General features: G+C 51.1%; 1 protein-coding gene across 3 annotated transcripts in view; it reads left to right on the top strand.

Annotated features, from left to right (window-relative positions):
• The window catches only part of LOC114054202 (lipid droplet-associated hydrolase-like), a 72,864-nt gene that overhangs the window by 54,091 nt on the left and 2,284 nt on the right, over positions 1-16,489 (top strand). For all 3 annotated transcript variants that reach the window (XM_027877378.1, XM_027877383.1, XM_027877370.1), the window contains exon 6: positions 14,000-14,082. In XM_027877378.1, the coding sequence (XP_027733179.1) occupies positions 14,000-14,082 (83 nt within the window). The remainder of the gene's footprint in view (positions 1-13,999; positions 14,083-16,489) is intronic.

Genomic DNA, 16,489 nt, shown 5'->3' with positions numbered 1-16,489 from the left:
TGTGTGTGTGTGTGTGTGTGTGTGTGTGTGTGTGTGTGTGTGTGTGTTGGAGGGTGGTCAGGGCATAAGTGAGGGACAGACGGGAGCAAAGAGAGGTCAACCCTAAAACATACCTCCTTCCTCGGTTAAACCCCCTCCCAGACCAGCGGCAGCCCACAGGGGGTACCCGGGAATCCACCTAGAGCTCTGCCCCACCCAGGGTAGTAAAAGACAGGCTGGTAGAGTCAGGACGGCCTGAGCTGCAGCCCAGCCTGGCACATCCTGGCTGCGTGACCCCCGCGTGCATCCCCACCTCTCGGGGCCCTGGGCAGCTCTTCTAACAGTAAGTCATATCAGCCTGCCTTGGTAGCGGTGCTTCCTCACCGAGCACGCTGATGCCAGTGAAAATGCCCAGGCCAGTCCTTCTCCCTCCCTGCGTGTTAACACCCAGAGTGTGGTCACATGGCTTGGCAGTGGCTCGGAAGGGACGGAGACCCCCGACTCCAGGATGCACTCAGTGAGTAGAGCCCAGAGTCCAGGCCCTGCCCTCCGGGAACTGACACTTTACCAGGGGACAACAGGCACCTCTAATAGTCAGGGAGCCCCTGTTAAGTACCTACTGAATCCCAGGCGTTAGAGCTCCAGATAAAACCCTGGTGCTTCTTGGGGAGCTTGGTGAAAAGGTTATTTTCTGAAGAAAAGCAGACTTTTCTCATAGACTTTCTAGGTTTCCCAGGGGGAAAAACAACCAACTCACCTCAAAGGTAGCAGCAGAGGAAACATTCCACGTAATTCACAGAAACCGCTTTCTTCAATTCGTCACGATCCCAGCTGTCCGCCTCCAAACAGAAAGGCTCTCGAGGCAGGGAAGGTAGTGAGCTCCCCGTGAAGGGCTTCAAGTCCAGGCTAGAGGCAGGTCAGGGTCTTGTCCGTATACGTGTGACATCATCCCTTCTCTCTCCTCCCTTTCCTGGCTAAGTTTGAGGCTCTTCTCCATCAGTGTGGCCCCTTTGTCCCTCACTCTCTTCTTAACCCTACAGTCTGGCTTCTGACCCCATTGGTCTACCAGCCCTGCCCTCTTCTCAGTGATCAGTGATCTCTTAGCAGCCAAATCCAACAGCTTTTCCTCAGTCTTTGTGCTTCTTGGCCTCTGCAGCCTTGCAGGTGACTGTCACTCTCAGGTCTCCTAGTTCTCTTCCAGACCATGCCCACTAACCCTAGGGACCCTCAGGATCTTGTCCTGGGCCCTCTCTCTTCTCCCTGCATACCACCTCTTCCCTCGGGGGTCTCATCAGCCCCCACAGATTTTGTCGTCATCTCTGTGAAGATGATTCTCAGGTCTGTTTATGCAGCCTTGACCTTTCTGCTGACCTCCAGTCTTGCATCTCCACCTGCCATGACCTCAGCAACAGCAAATACTGGGCGGGGGGGCGGGGCAGGGACTGTCCTCCGTCCTCTCTGTACCAGACAGGAGGCCTGTCATCAGTGCTTTCTCGCTCTGGTCCTCCTGGGTAATGGAGGCCAACTTGGCGACACCCAGCCTCTTTCTAGGGCTGGGGTCTTTCAGAGTTGGACCTGCAGAGTTGGCCCTGGCCCTTTGGGGGCCACGAGAGCTGTGGTACTTCAGAAAGGTCTATACTTGAACAAATGAGATTTTCATTCAATTGATTTCTCACAGCATCTTTTTCACTAAACTTGTGAATGTGTCTCACCTCATTTCTTTGAGGTGGAAAATACTGAAGTCATTCCCCCAGTGTGAAGCAGGGCCTTGAAGCCTCTAATGATGGTGCAGGACATGGAGGCCTTGAACCAGTCGGCTGTGTGGCCTGGGAGCCCTCGGGGGCCTCCTAGATGACCCATCCCGTGTCCAGAAAAAGGTCCCCAGTAAGAGTGAAGGGCGCGAGGGGTGCCATAGTGTACAGAGCGTTGGACTTGGAGTCAAGACTCGTCTCTGAGTTCAAATCCAGCCTCAGACACTGACTAGCTATGAGACCCTGGGAAAGTCACTTAAACCTTGCCTCAGTTTCCTCATCTGTAAAATGAGCTGGAGAAGGAAATGGCAAAACGCTCCAGTATCTCTGCCGAGAAAACCTTGAATGAGTCGTGAAGATCGAGCACGACCGAAAAACGACGGAACAACAAAGGGGAGACTGAGCGAAGCATTATGGGCCAGTGCGCAGAGGTGCGCACATCCACCTCTCCTCCCTTACGGGCCGGCCTTCCAAGGAGCCTTCCTTACCAGGAGTCCTTCTGTCCCTCTGGACTTTTTTCTCTGTCTCCAGTGGCGTTCCTGAAATCTAAGCCTTAACCTTGAGAAAACATCCGACTCTCCCCCTGAACACAACGCTGTTGCATACACTTGCTTTTCTGCTTGCGCAGAAGCCCCAGCTGCTGAGGCTGGCCTTTGTACTCTGGACAGCAGAGGGACCATCTGGGATGGTTTTGTGTGAGAAGCAGGTTCGTGGTCACTGCTGGTGTCCCCAAATCAAGCCCACTTGCTTGAGCCCCGTGTGTGAGTGGATACTGAGCTGGCGCCAGAACCGCCCCAGAGATGCTGCCCCAGTCGCTGCTGGTCCTGCCCTCCCAGCCCCCTCAGCCCAATCTGCCTCCGGCGCGCATTCGTGCAAAATTTCCAAGGTTGCTGTTGGCAGTGATGGCCGAGACAAAATGTTTTCCTCTTAGGAAATGACACCGCTGTTTGGCATTCTTATTTCTTACCACCCTGTGAGGAGCTTTTCTGCAGAATGACAGAGATGACCTCCTCGGGAGCAAAGGCTAAATTGGAAAGGAAACTTCTGTTTTAGTCTTGAAGAACCTGACCCCGAAGTGGGCAAATCCCCAGGAAAACACGTCCTTCCGGAAGCTGGTGGCTGACTTCTCTCAGCTGGGGGTGAAGGTGCATCTCAGTTGGAAGCTGGAAGCCACAGCCCGCCCCTCTGACGGGGCCACAAAGACATCGGGATGGCCTGGGAGTATGACTCCTCCAGGAGAGAAGAAACGATTTTGTGTTAGAAGCCCCACGGTTTCTAATGGTCACCATCTTGTGAGACTCAGAAATCTCCCTGACAGAATTCCAGATGGAGGGGGCAGCTAGGGGGCACAGTGGGTAGAGTACCAGCCCTGGAGTCAGGAGGACCTGAGTTCAAATCTGGCCTCAGTCACTTGACACTTACTAGCTATGTGACCCCTGGACAATGCCTCACCAAAAAGCAAAAAATAAAAGAATTCCAGGTGGAAGGAAGGGAGACAGAGAGAGTGCCCCTAGCCAAGCCCCCAGCTATGGGCTTTTCTGAGCCAGTGCTGTCCCCCAGAGAGGGATATTTCGGGTTATGGAGGTCATCCTTAGGGCTTGGCCAGAGTCTTGATGTTAGGAAAAGCCTCACAGTTGGAGCTCTGCTCAAGGGGGCTCCCCCTCCCGGGAGGCGGCAGGGAGGAGGGAGGGGCAGGCGTCTGGTCCAGGTCAGGCGGCTGATGCCCCTGCCAGTCCTGAGGCTCTCTCTGCAGTGCTCTCAGAGCTGCAGAGATTCATTTCCCTCCCCTGTATCTGCTTCAGAAGAATGTCGGGCTGAGGAGGGTCCCTGCTGGTGCCTCCCCATCCGTCCACTCCCAGCCGCTCATCACCAGCCCACCCAGCGGGACCTTTGTCCTTTTGCTGGAGTGTATGACAGCGTGTGCCGCCAGCGCATGGATCTGGGAGGAGCCCAGGAGAGATAGGGGGAAGGGCAGTGTTGTCAACAAGATGGGACTCTGAACTCATCTCTCCAAAAATGTTTGTTGTCCAAAGTTCCTTCCTCTCAAGACTGCTGCTGTGATGGGGTCCAGAGAGCTGGCTTGGGACCTGGCTTCAGGTCCAGCTTTCTGTTCCTTGTCCCGTCGCCTGCACCAGCTCTCTGAGGCCTCACATTGTAGGAGAGGTACAGACCTCCACTAGTCAAGGGCGTTTGTTCGATGGGAACTCTCTACCCCAGTCCGATCACAGCTCTGGACTGACTCCAGTTCCTTGGCAGAAATTGCATTCCAGGACTGAAGGAGCTGGCAATGGGGGAGATGGGGGATTCCACACTCAAACTGAAGGAAATAAAGAGTAAATGAGGGAGAGAAATGAAGGCCTCAGGACGTGGCTGGCCTTAATTGTCTCCTCCTAGGGTTGCCTGCCCCGCAGAAACCTTGGCCCCGGTCTCATCCAGCCAGTAGGAAGTTTTGGTGCCAGGTGCTGTGGGTCGATCTATTGCTTCTCTACCAGAGGGCTGGAATCATTCAAGACAGCTAGGAATAAGGGTGGGTAGTGGCCGTGGAGACAAGGTCAGGAGCCTGGAGTGAGGACATCCCGAGGTCAGATCCAGCTCTTAAGTGACGCTTGTTCACTTGACTTGACGTGAAACAACACGTCCACAGATTCGCACGTGCAGGATATATACCAAGTAAAGACAGTCATGTTTCATGTGGGAGAGCACCAGCCATCGGAGCCGTCAGGAGAGCTCTCTCTCGTAGGCAGGGTGGATGCCCCTGAGCTGGGCTCCTTTTGTAGATGGCCCTTAGTTCTCCCCATTGGCCCTCAGGACTTCTCCTGATGGACAGACTTGTTCCCAAGGGCGTGAAATAGGCCACAGGGAAAGAGGGGAGAGTACCTATTAAAAAGATACCACTAAGTGAGGAAACTTGGGAACCCAGGGAGAAAAGCACAGTTGAGAATATTTGGGGAAAGAGCCAAAGAAGCAGGCACAAAATGTGTCATCCCCAGGCCTTAGCTACGGTCCTCCCCTTTGCCTTTCCCTCCTCCCCCTGAGACTTGCCCTCTTAGCCCGAGTAGATCTTATTTATAAGAGAGCCCCGGGCACGGGGCTCCCCACTAGACTGAGCTCCTGGAGAGCAGGGGCTGATTCTGCCTTTCTTTTCATCCTCAGGCTTAATGTTCCCCCAGCACATAATAGGCACTTCATAAATGCCAGTTAACTGACAGTCTCCTGATAGTGACAGAGTCAAAACGCAGAGTAAAATGTCTGTTCTCTGGTTATGGCTAAGGCAAGAATTTGTTTGGCTTGACTATGCACCCAAATAGTCAAGGGAGAGAAAATCAATGTCACTGAAAAAAAGGTCATTCTTAAAAAGACAAGGAAGACCAACCCTTCAGGACATAAGGCCAAAAGTCCTGATTTCCAGAAAGGGGGAAAGAATGAAATCTGCAAACTTCTGACCAGTCTGAAAAACGTACGTGGCAAAATGTCAATTTGTGCCTCCTACCCTGTAAACCATCCCTTGTAACAAAGACCACAAAGGCTTGCACAGAAGCGGTGTTCCTCACTTAAAAATCATTGGACTTTTCATCCTAGATGCCCTTGGCCTCTGTAGCTGGAGGGTAAGCAGGAATTGTCTTGTAGCGTGTAGAATTAGGACTGCAAAATCTGGGGAGAATAGACAAGGTCCATCACAGCCTCACTGGGCAGCTATTGCAAACTGTGAAGTGCTGTTAGAAATGTGTGATTGTTGCTAAGGCTGGCCTTGTCATGAACAAGAGTGCTCCACTGGAAACTGGACAGGGTCCACAGCCTTGCCCCCGGGCTCCGAGAGAGGGCTTCCTGGAGCGTGAATTGTGTGGGCCGAGTAAGTGCACTGCTGCTGACAAAGCACTTGGCTTACAGCTGCTCTTATCGGGGAGGACTTGCCATAGTTTTCTCATTTTACAGGAATGGAAACTGAGGCTCAAAGACAGGAAATGACTTCTTTCGGGTCCCACAGCTAATAAGTTTTGGGGTATGACAAAGGTCCCCTGGTGCTCTTTCTGTGGAGCAGTAAGGATTATCTTGACTCACTGTGTGACCAGAGCTGAGCTGTAGATACTCACCTGATCTATGGGGGGAGTTTTCCTTTGTTGGAGTAAACTTGATAAAAATATTGAAACCCAATTAGAAAGTCCATTTCAGAGCTCAGAAGGTGGCAGCAAGAACCCCAGAGAAGTTTGAGGCCTTCTGTTGCTTGGGTCACTTGTGGGGCCATCAGGACCCTGTTCTTGTGGCTAGGGCCTTCCTTCTCAGGTCTCCTTCTGGCTGCCCTGCATGGGCTTGGCTGCACCTAGGGCTTTGCGCATTGGCTCCCCCGTTAGAGTGTGAGCGGCCGTTTTTGCCTTGCCCCGTTGGTGAGCGCTTGGTTGGGAATGTATCCTTCCTTCTCGAAGAAGACCAAAATGACATCCCTGTGTTAGAGTCCAGTTGCAATGTGTCCAGCTGTGGCTGACCGATGTGAACTCAGAAGGCTCCACCACAAGTCGGGCACAAATAGTCCATGTGAACGTTTGGGGTGGATTCTCCAAATTTGCACATCTCTTGTTTCTTCTGAGCTCCTGCCGTGCTGGGCGTCCTGTGCCAGGGTCTCCCATGTCACACCATCAACTCCAAAACTCTTCAGAGAGGCCCTGATGGTTGTCCTCGAGTCACTTCTTCTCACCACCGTGTGAGCGCTTGCCCTGTGTGAGTTCTCCATAAAAGGGGCACTTGTTGGCAAGCATACGTTTTGCATTGAACAGCGTGGCCAGCCCATCGCAGCTGCACTCTGTGAAGCAGAGTCTGAATGCTTGGCAGTTCAGCTCCAGAAAGGAGCTCAGTGTCTACCACCTTACCCTGCCCGGTGATTTTCAGAATCTTCCCAAGACAATTCAGATGGAAGCAATTCCGGGTCCTGGCCTGGCTTTGGCGCTGGCGGACCGTCCAGGCTGCACAGACACACAGCAGTGAGGTCAGCACAATGGCTCTGTAGACCCTCAGTTTGGTTGGCAGCCTAATAGCTTTTCTCTCCCACACTTTCCTTCAGACATTGAGCTAGCTCTGGCAATGCGTGCATCAACCTCATTATCAACGTGTACATCCATAGAAAGCACACTACGAAGGTAAGTGAACTTAACCACACCATTCAAAACTTCTCCATTTACTCTACCCAGTGGTTCCATGTATGGATGGTGTGATGGCTGATGGAGCACCTCTGTTTTCTTGGTATTCATTCTTAGGCCAAATTTAGCACCAGCAACAGAGAGTTGATCCGTACTTTGCTGCCTCTCAGCCTCAGAGGCTGCATTGAGTGCAAAGTCATCTGCAAACAGAAAACCATGCACCAACACTCCCTCTACTTTGGTCTTGGCTTGTAGCCTTTCAAGTTGAAGAATGCTAAGAAGCCTGGGAGTAAGAACACAGCCATGTTTCACTCCATTAGTGACTGAAAAAGTACAAGAGCATCGTCCATCATCCAGAACCCGGGCAAGCATGCCAGCATGAGATTGAGGTACAATGCTGATGAATTCCTCTGGGCAACCAAATTGTGACGCATTTTTCCATAAGCCCTCAAGACTGACAGTATCAAAGGCCTTGGTCAGATCTACAGACATTGTGTACAGACCTCTGTTCTGCTCCTGGCACTTCTCCAGGAGTTATCAAGCTTCACACACCATATCAACTGTTCCTTGGCCCTTCTGAAGCCACATTGACTCTCAGGTAGATGACCCTCTTCTAGGTGAAGGAGCAGCCCACTAAGGAGGACTCTGGCAAGATTCCTGCCAGCAATGACTAAGAGAGAGACCCCCCTGTGATTGTCCCAGGACAACCTGTTTCCTTTACCTTTATAGAGATGGACAATGGAGGCATCCTTGAACTCCCAGGGAATAACCTCTTCTTGCCATTTAACCTGGAAAATTTCAGTCAGCTTTTGTATGAGCCATGGACCCCCTGCCTTACAAATCTCAGCAGGAATAGAATCAGCACCAGGTGCTTTGCCACATAAAAGGAGCCTAGTGGCATTCGAAACTTCTCCTTCAGTTGGAAGTTCAGCTAGGGAGGGATTGACTTCAACCTGAGGTAAACTGTCAGTGGCTTCAGCATTGATTGATGATGGTCTGTTGAGAACACTGTGGAAGTGCTCAGCCCATCTCTCCAGAATCATGTCCTTATCACTAATCAATGCGTCTCCAGCAGCACTGAGTAGTTGAGATTCACCAAAGGTCTTTGGCCCAGAAATAGCATTCAGGGCATCATGAAAACACTTTGGATTATTACTATCAGTGTAAAAATGAATTTCAATTGCCTTCTTACTGAGCCAAGTATCCTGCATCTCTCTAAGCTTCATTTTCACTCTACTTTTGATGGAATTAAATGCTGCCTACTTAGAGATGGATGAACTATCCTGCTGGTAAACCCTGTGGAGTTCTCATTCTTCATTTAGTAGTTTCTGAATTTTCTCATCATTTTCATCAAACCAGTCTTGGTGTTTGTGAGTGTTCTGACCCAGATAAGCAAATGCAGTGCTGTACACCGAGTCTCTGAAAGCCGCCCACTCCTTTTCTGCTCCACTGTTGCCAACTGTGGGTTGGCTCAACCTTCCCTCCAAGTTAGCAACAAACTGTACCTGCTCAGAGAAGCACTCTAATCTATTGACATTAATTCTTCCAGCAGTCATTTTGCCTTGGGGCTGCCACTTTTGTTGAATGTGAATATTTAGATTGGAGAGGATAAGTTTATGATCAGTCCAGCACTCTGCATCACACAATGCCTTCATCACTCTCACATCCTGTCCATCTCTTCTCCTTACAATCACATAGTCTATTAGATGCCAATGTTTGCTGCAAGGGTGCATCGACGAAGTTTTATTGCATTTAGGTAAATGGAAGACAGTGTTGGTGATGAGAAGGTCATCTGACGCACAAGTTTTCAGTAGTAACTGACCATTGCTATTTGCTTTTCCCATCTCCATTCCTCCTTAGAACTCCCTGCCAAGTCTAGTAGTCAGAGCCTACTCTAGCATTAAAGTCTCTCAGAATTATAAGCTTCACCTCTTTTGGTACATTGATGATGAGGATCTCCAGGTCTTCATAAAATTTTTCTTTGATCTCATCAGGGTTTGTCATGGTGGGAGCATAGGCACTGATGATGGCATGATATTTTCCTGCAAGGGGTGTCACTTTGTCATGAGCCTGTCATTCACTCCTTTTGGGAAGCATACAAGCTTGTTGATTAGATTAGTTTTGGTAGCACAACCTACACCAGCTTCATGGTGCTCCCCTTCACTGTGGCCACTCCAGAAAAAAAGCGTATCCATCTCCAACGTCAGTGAGCTGGCCTTATTGGCCAGCTGTGTTTCACTCAGGGCTGCCATTTGGATACGATACCTGCCAAGTTCTCTTCAACAAGAGCTGTTCGTCTTCCAGGCCCACGCCGGTTTTGTGTTGTCTATGAGTGTGAGCACATTCCGTGTACTGATGGTGAGTGGAATCATCTTTGTGGAAGTTTTTCTACATTTTTGTGTTTCAACCAGAGTGGGATCCCCAACCGCCGCGATAAATGAGCCAGGGCAGAGCAAAGCAGACAATTTTTAGGGCATCTTTTCTAGCCCCTTCTGCACACCAGAAAGTGAGCAGTGCAATCTTTAAAAGGCTGCTCAGACACTCAGGGGCCTGCCGAATCCCACTGCTGCTTCCTGTGAGAAGACAATCATGTGGTGGTCCATGTATAGGGTTGTAACGACAGCTCCCAGTGTATCCGCACCTGCTGCTTTGTCACTTGCCTGTCGCCACAGGACTTTGAGACAGGTAAAATTGTAAAATGGTACGGGTGATGTCCTTTGATTCGTGTGTAAACTGGGTTTAAGTGAGGCAGAAATCATCGGCCTCACTCTCTCCTCCCGAGTCATCACAGTCCAGTGTCAGAACAGAATCAAGATGACTGGTGATGGCTCAAGATGCATCTTCGATGTCTGACCAAGCTCTCAGCGCTCCACAGAGCCAGCTCCAGCCCCTTCATGGCCGTTGGAACAAACTGTTCTCACCTGCCCATTCCACTAAGGGAAGTCTTCACATGCTTGGGGCAGACACCCCCCTAACTCAATGAAGGGTTCGAGACCCCTTGGTTACCCTCAGCCTGGGTCAGCTCATCTGCCAAAACAGTTTACCAGGTGTGGCCGCTGCGCATGCTACAGCTTCTTGGAGCCACAGGTGAGAGGTGGGTGATTGGTTGGACACCAAAGGTGGAAAGCGGTCCTCACACCAGAGACACTTGTCTTCCCCGAATACCATCCACCCCTGAGGGCTTAGTGAGTGCTTGTTGATCGACTGTTATCCAAGGTTTCCTTTTACTTCTAGGTCTCATTTGCTGACTCATCCATGTCACGTTCATTAACTGTGACTGGTCTCCAAGGCTCCATTCTAGGTGCGCTCTCTCGCTCTCTCTCTCTCTCTCTCTCTCCCTCTCTCCCTCTCCCTCTCCCTCTCCCTCTCCCTCCTTCCCTCCCCCTCTCTCTTCCCATCCACAGTGACAGAGGCATCAGGTGCTCAGACTCACACACCATGAAAACTTCAACTACTAGGAAGAAGTTGATGGCAAGAGAAAATGGGAAGGCTTTCCCGATTTGGTGTCATTCAGGTACTTGGAATAAGGCCTCGGAGAAACAGTAGGAGTCCAGTTCCTTAGTTTGTGAAGCTGGGGTAGCTTGGGGCTTCAGCCAATGGACAGTGCAGAGTGTCCACATTACTATTAATTGTGAAACGTGGGCTCTGCTCCGATCTAGCCTAGCATGGTGGCCGAAGCTCAAAACTACTCACTTCATGTCATCATTCAGGTGTAGGGGCATTTTTTTCCACTTCTGAGGTTATTTAGTTTTCCTCTGTAAGTTAACGAGTGAAGATTACTGTGAACATTATTCTTGGTGCTGAGGCAGCCTGAAGCCCTCCTGAGATGGGGTGTAACCTGAAGGAGAAGGCGTGCAGCATGGAACAGGCTGTGCTTGAGGGGAAGAGGCCGTGTGTGCACTTCGAGCGTCTAAAAAGCCGAGAGAGGGGGAAGACTGTGCTCTGGAAGAATTCTCCCCCTTCCGTTCTCTCCTCTCACTGGTCCCACCCTTTCCCCAGATTATTGCAGGGGCCTCTTCTTGGTCTCCTTGCCCCCAGTCTCCCTTCACTCCAGCCTATCTTCCAAGGGCTGCCAGAGTCATCTTGCTCAAGCAAGAATCTGGCCATATATTTCATTTTCCAGCTGGAGAATCTCAACAGTCCCAGAATTTTAGAATTAGAGGAGACTCCAGTGGCCTCTGGTCCAGCCTGTACCCTTGCAAAGCAGCTGTGCTATGCCCCGCTCACTGGATCATCTCCGTCGGGGGTCATCCAGCCACAGCTCCCTTCCAAAGCAGCCCCTCTGTGCTGGGACTGCTCTCATATGAAGCCCTTTCTCCTGACATGGAGCCTAGACTGGCCCTTCTGTAACTTCTGCCCACATCTCCTGGTGGCTTTCTTCTGGATTCTCTCAGCTCGTCCTTCAACAAGCATTTATTAAGCGCCTCCTACAGCCTTGTGCTGGGGATGACAGAAAAAGAATCTTGCATTCCACCCAATCTCTTTTTGTTGAGGAGACAACATGAACATAGATAACTTCTTCCCTTTTATATTCTCTTCAGCAGTTGGGCACACAGAAGTGTTTTTTCATTCATTCACACAAAATAGATCTAATGAGACTTGGCAAGTCAAAGAGAGAACGCTGGGCTCACTGGGAGCCTTTACCTGCTGACGTGCTTGCTGGCCTTGCCGTCATCTTCCTTTTAAAATCTGCCTTTGTTAGTAGGTTCCCTGTCCATCCATATCGGTCTCTTTGGCACCTCCCCTCTTTCCTTCTCTTGAAGTGAAGAGGTTCATGTTTGAGTGTTTTCCATCTGCTGAGTTGACTGGAAGAGTGTGAGTCCACGGTCTCCTGTCCTTCCTCTGGACTCTTTGAAATCTCTCACCTGGGCTATGAGCACCTGAGGATATGAGCACGATGATCTCGGAAGAAGGATTGCAGACTCTTAACAACCAGATGAAAGACTGCTTCAAATAAGGGGACAGATATCCATGAAAACAAATCTGAAGTGTGGATTCACCGGCAGCATCTTGGCAACAATGACAGTGTTGGAGGAGCTGAAAGGGGCTCTGGTGGAACCATGCTCTGCTCCCAGCACTCTGCAAAGGAACTTTGACTTAGCGTCTTCCAGGGGTCGAAATATCCTTCGCCATTGATTCAGAGATTGCACAGCCAGAGGTCAAAGACGAAAGGAGGCTCCCACGTACACCAGAATGTTTGTGGTCTTCTTTGGAAGTTAGATTTATCCTGTGTATTGCTCAGATATGTCCTTTTGGAAGACAGACAACCTCACCAGTGCTCCTATCAAATTGGCGAACACCTGCCTCGGTTACCCTGAGCATCCTACAGTCCCCAACAATAAGTTTGCTTCTCTTCTTGCTTTGACCCCTCCTGGATGATCTCTCCCTCAGCAGCCTCTGGGACTCAGAGTCTGGGCAGCCGCCTCCTCTTTGGGGTGAGCTCATAGTCGCACTTGCGCTGGAATGAAGAGAGAGAAGACGGCCCTGCCCAGCTTCACTCTGACTTCTGATGTGCCAGGGTCTTTGCAGCCTCTGGCTAAGGAGACGGGCCACTCTGTTGGGTCTGCCCAGAGAGCAGACTTCAACCCTGCCCACACCTTAAGGGCCTCACCCTGCTCCTCCCGGGGGTGGGCACGCTGGGCCGGCCTCGGGCAGTCTAGGCACCCTGGGTCAGTGAGTGGCACTAGCCCCTCTCAGCCTCAGACTCCTCATCTGGGCAGTCAGGAGGAAGGGGTTGGATTTAATGACTTCTAAGGTCACTCCGGCGTCAAGATCCAGGGGTGTGTGTGTGTACACATAAATATACGTCTACATATGAGTGTGTGCGTGGATGTCTGTACACACTCGCATGTATTAAATCAAATCCCAGAGAAAATGATAGCTCTCCCATTTTCTGTCCAGTGTCCGTCACTGTGAGCATTCTTTTCAGATGCCTCTAAGTTGTGCTTCCCCCAAATTGTTATAAAGATGACCCCAGACTCAGTTCCGAACACTGGTGTCTCAAAGACTTTTTATTAAAGAGGTTGAAGTACGTCGTTTTGATTCTTGCAAGAAGCCGCTACACCTCCTTGGAAGGGGAGAGCGGACTTTATAGTTAGTAATTGCCTAACTCCTCCCTCCTGAATCAGGATTGGTCCTAATCCTTCTGGATTACAATCTTCCTTATAGACCCCACCCTTAACCTACATTATGTGCCTAGAATTGTGTTGTCACCCCCCCCCCCACCATGGAGAAGTTGGCCTATCTGTGCTGATTTCTTATCTACTTATGTGGAAACTTAACTCCCGTTTCTCACATGCTTGAGCTCCCTTGTTTCCCCATGGCCTCTGAGATGGGTAGAACTCCATACCTGACATGGAAAGCACTTCCCCTCATCTTTCACCCACCTGCCCAGACTCGGTGTACTCAGTTGCCTTCTTTTGCTCTCTCTTTTCCAGTCCAAGGGCTTCTGATGGTTCCCTCTGACCTTTGAGAATGCCGCCCTTCCTCCAAGGCTCTCCCCACGAGCACTTATTTGTCACATAGCGTATCCCCCAGGGTCGCTGGCCTCCTGGCATTCCCTCTGGCCATCCCCCAGGCCTGGAAGGCTGCCCCTCCTCCACTCTGATTACTGACCTCTCCAGCTTCCTTCCAGTCCCAGCTCAGGTCAGATGTGCACATGCCCACGCTCACACACACACCCATGCTCACACACACACCTGCATGCCTCAAGAGAGCACTTTCTCTGATGGGATGCCTGGGATCCATGTTCAGTCCCGGCTCTGATTCTGTGACCCTGCAGCCGCCAGGATTTACAGCTGGGTCGCTGGCACACACTTGCCACCGGAGAATGGTCTGGATGATGGAGAAGATTTTCTGGGTGTTCCCAGCTCTTTTCTTCCTTTGCCTGCATCTCCCCAGCCCGGGTCTGGGAGCCTGCTACAGAGAGCTTGGCAGAGTAACCTGAGGTCCATTAGCTGGGTTATAATCTGTTTCCTTTCTAATGCCACCCATTTTATTTGAGGCATTTAAAAGCCTGCTCCCCCACCCACCTGAGGGATGGAAGCGGGGTGGGGGAGGCTCACCATGACCCCCAGGGCACCCTTCAGGCAGCCTTCTGCTCCAGAAAGCCTAATTAGATAGTTTTGTGCTTTCTTTCAGCGAATATTCTGTATCTGGGAAGCCAAGAAATGAGGATCATTTTGGAGAGAGACAACCACACCATCCAAAAACACTTAAAGAAGGTAATTGCAGGCGGGCTGCTATGGGGGTAGGGAAACGGGAGCTGGCGCTCTCTGACCCCTTCATAGCTGGATAAGAAACGTGCATCCTTGACCCTCTCCTTCCCTGGTGCTTACCGAGGGCCACTTTTTAAAAGGGGTCTCACTAGCATCTGTCTCCTAAGATTTTGTTCCATTTTAGAAGGTAAGACAGCTAGGAGGGAGCTTAGAACAGAGAACATGGAATGCCAGAACATGGGGTGAGGGGGCAGCCTTAGAACAGAGAATGTTAGAGCTTGAAGGGAGCTTAGAGTAGAGAACATGGAACGTCAGGACCAGGAGGGAACCTGAGAACAGAGAGGGTCCGGAGTCAGTCCTCTGGGCCATCATCACAGCCTGGATGCCCACCAACTCTTCTTCCATAGAGCTCTTGCGGCCTGCTCGATGTGCCCAAGTCTCTGTCACGGGGCGCCATTGCTCACTAGCACTACAGAGTTGACTTCACCTGCTTTGTATTCTGGGTCTGCTGATAGGATGCCCCTGCCAGGAGCCTGGCATGTGGGCACCAGGCAGGTCTGCACAGTTGGCCCCCTGCCTTGATACACTGTGGACCATGATCTTAGGAAGCATAAGTCATGTTGACACCAGAAATCTAGAAGTCAGTGCTAAAGAGTGTGAGCCAGGGGCAATCACGAAGCCCTCGGGGCAAAGATGATGTTTTCATCACTATTACCTGTTGAGCAAAGGGCTTTGAAAGGAAGCCGCAGAGCCATCTTGAAACATGTCTGAAAGCCAGATGGGCATTTGTGGAGTAGAGCCTAAAAGTGGTGGGCACAGCAAGCTGCTGGCCAGCAAAGGGAGAAAACTGGGTGCAGAGAGCCACCAAACTCAATACCCACAAAGGGCAGCCACATTTTAGGAAGAAAAGACGCCTGGACATTCACAGGAAAAAATCTCAGAAAGGAAGCAGCAGTAAAAACCCATGACCTTGGAGGGTCTGCAATACCAATGGGCAGAGGATGGGTAGCAAGCTTCCAGAAGGCGGATCCAACCTCATCTGTACCACCGAGATTTGGTGCTGTGGGACCTGTGTCTAGCATGTGGCCCTGGAGGAGTGGGCCATGTTCATGGGGAGGGAGCAGCAGGGGAAGAGGACGATTGGGGTCACACAGCGCAAGCAGAAGTCACGGCCCCCTTCTCAGACTCATACTGGGCTCCTTGAAGTCTTCCCATGGACCTCCAAGGGGCATAGCAAGAGGGGTGGACGTCAAAGAACCTTCAGGTTTTTTGGGGGGGGTTGGTTGTTTTTTTTCTCCCTGGGAGCGCGAGGGGAGAAGCGGAGTGAAGATCACTTGGGTGAGGATCAGAGGGGGCCGGAGCAGAAGCAGTCTCGTCGTTAGAGCAGAGGCCTGGACAGAGGCATGACCCCTCTGCCGGAACCATCTGCCAAGCATCTCGTCATTTCTGGGCTCACCTTGCTGAGCACTTGATGCACCAGAAAGTGAAGAATCATTCTGGAAAAGAATTTGAAATCACACAGGAAACATTCCCTAATTGTGCACACCTTTGACCCGGCAGTCCCCTTACTATACGTCATAGAGGTCACGGACAGCCAGACAAGAGCCAAATGGATAAAAATGCTCAGAGCAGAATTATCTGGGATGATAAAAAAGCTAGAAACCGAAACATGGGCTTCTTGATTGGGGCACAGCTGAACAAACTGGCATATCCCCGTGGTGGATCCCAAGAAGAAAGGCGACGGGGTGCCGGGGGAAGGCGCTCTGGTAGCACTCCCAGATGCTGCCCCCTGCCCTGGGCACATCCTGTGGGGAGGATTGGGTTCGGGTGGCAGCACACTCTAGGAGGACGGAGATGAGCCAGAGGGCGTACAGGATGGGAAGGAACAGCATCCACTGAGGCAATGTGGTGGACTTGGAAAGGTCAGAAGGGGCCCCGAATGCCGAAGAAGGAACTTTGGCTTGATTCCAGGCCCTCACATTAACCTGTGGGAGGGTCTGCCTGCCCCAGGTCTCTCTCACGACAATCCGTCCTCCATTCGGCCGCCAAAGTGGTTTTCCTGAAACATAGGATCAACCTGTGCCGCCCTCTACTCAGTGACCTCCAGTGACTCCCTAAGGCCTCTAGAGTCAAAGAAAATGCTGTGTTTGGCCTTCTCCAGCCTCAGCGTCCCCAGTTCCTCAGCTGAGCCTCCATTGGCTCAGAATCTGGCTGCCTTCGCCATCCTGGGGCTCCAGATTTCTCTAACAACTTCTTTGGTCTCTGAATAATAACATGAGCTGGAATGTTCCCCACCATGGAGACAATATGGATCTGACACCTCTCCTGGTTTCATATTTAAGAAACTGTCCAGCATGTATAACCTATGTCTGACTGCTTACCGCTCAGGGACGGAGGAAGGAGGGATAGGATT

The sequence above is a fragment of the Vombatus ursinus genome, unplaced genomic scaffold (assembly GCF_900497805.2).
Source record: "Vombatus ursinus unplaced genomic scaffold, bare-nosed wombat genome assembly UNPS02004260.1, whole genome shotgun sequence".
Classification (NCBI taxonomy): Eukaryota; Metazoa; Chordata; class Mammalia; order Diprotodontia; family Vombatidae; genus Vombatus; species Vombatus ursinus.
This window is presented reverse-complemented; position numbering and strand designations above follow the sequence as displayed.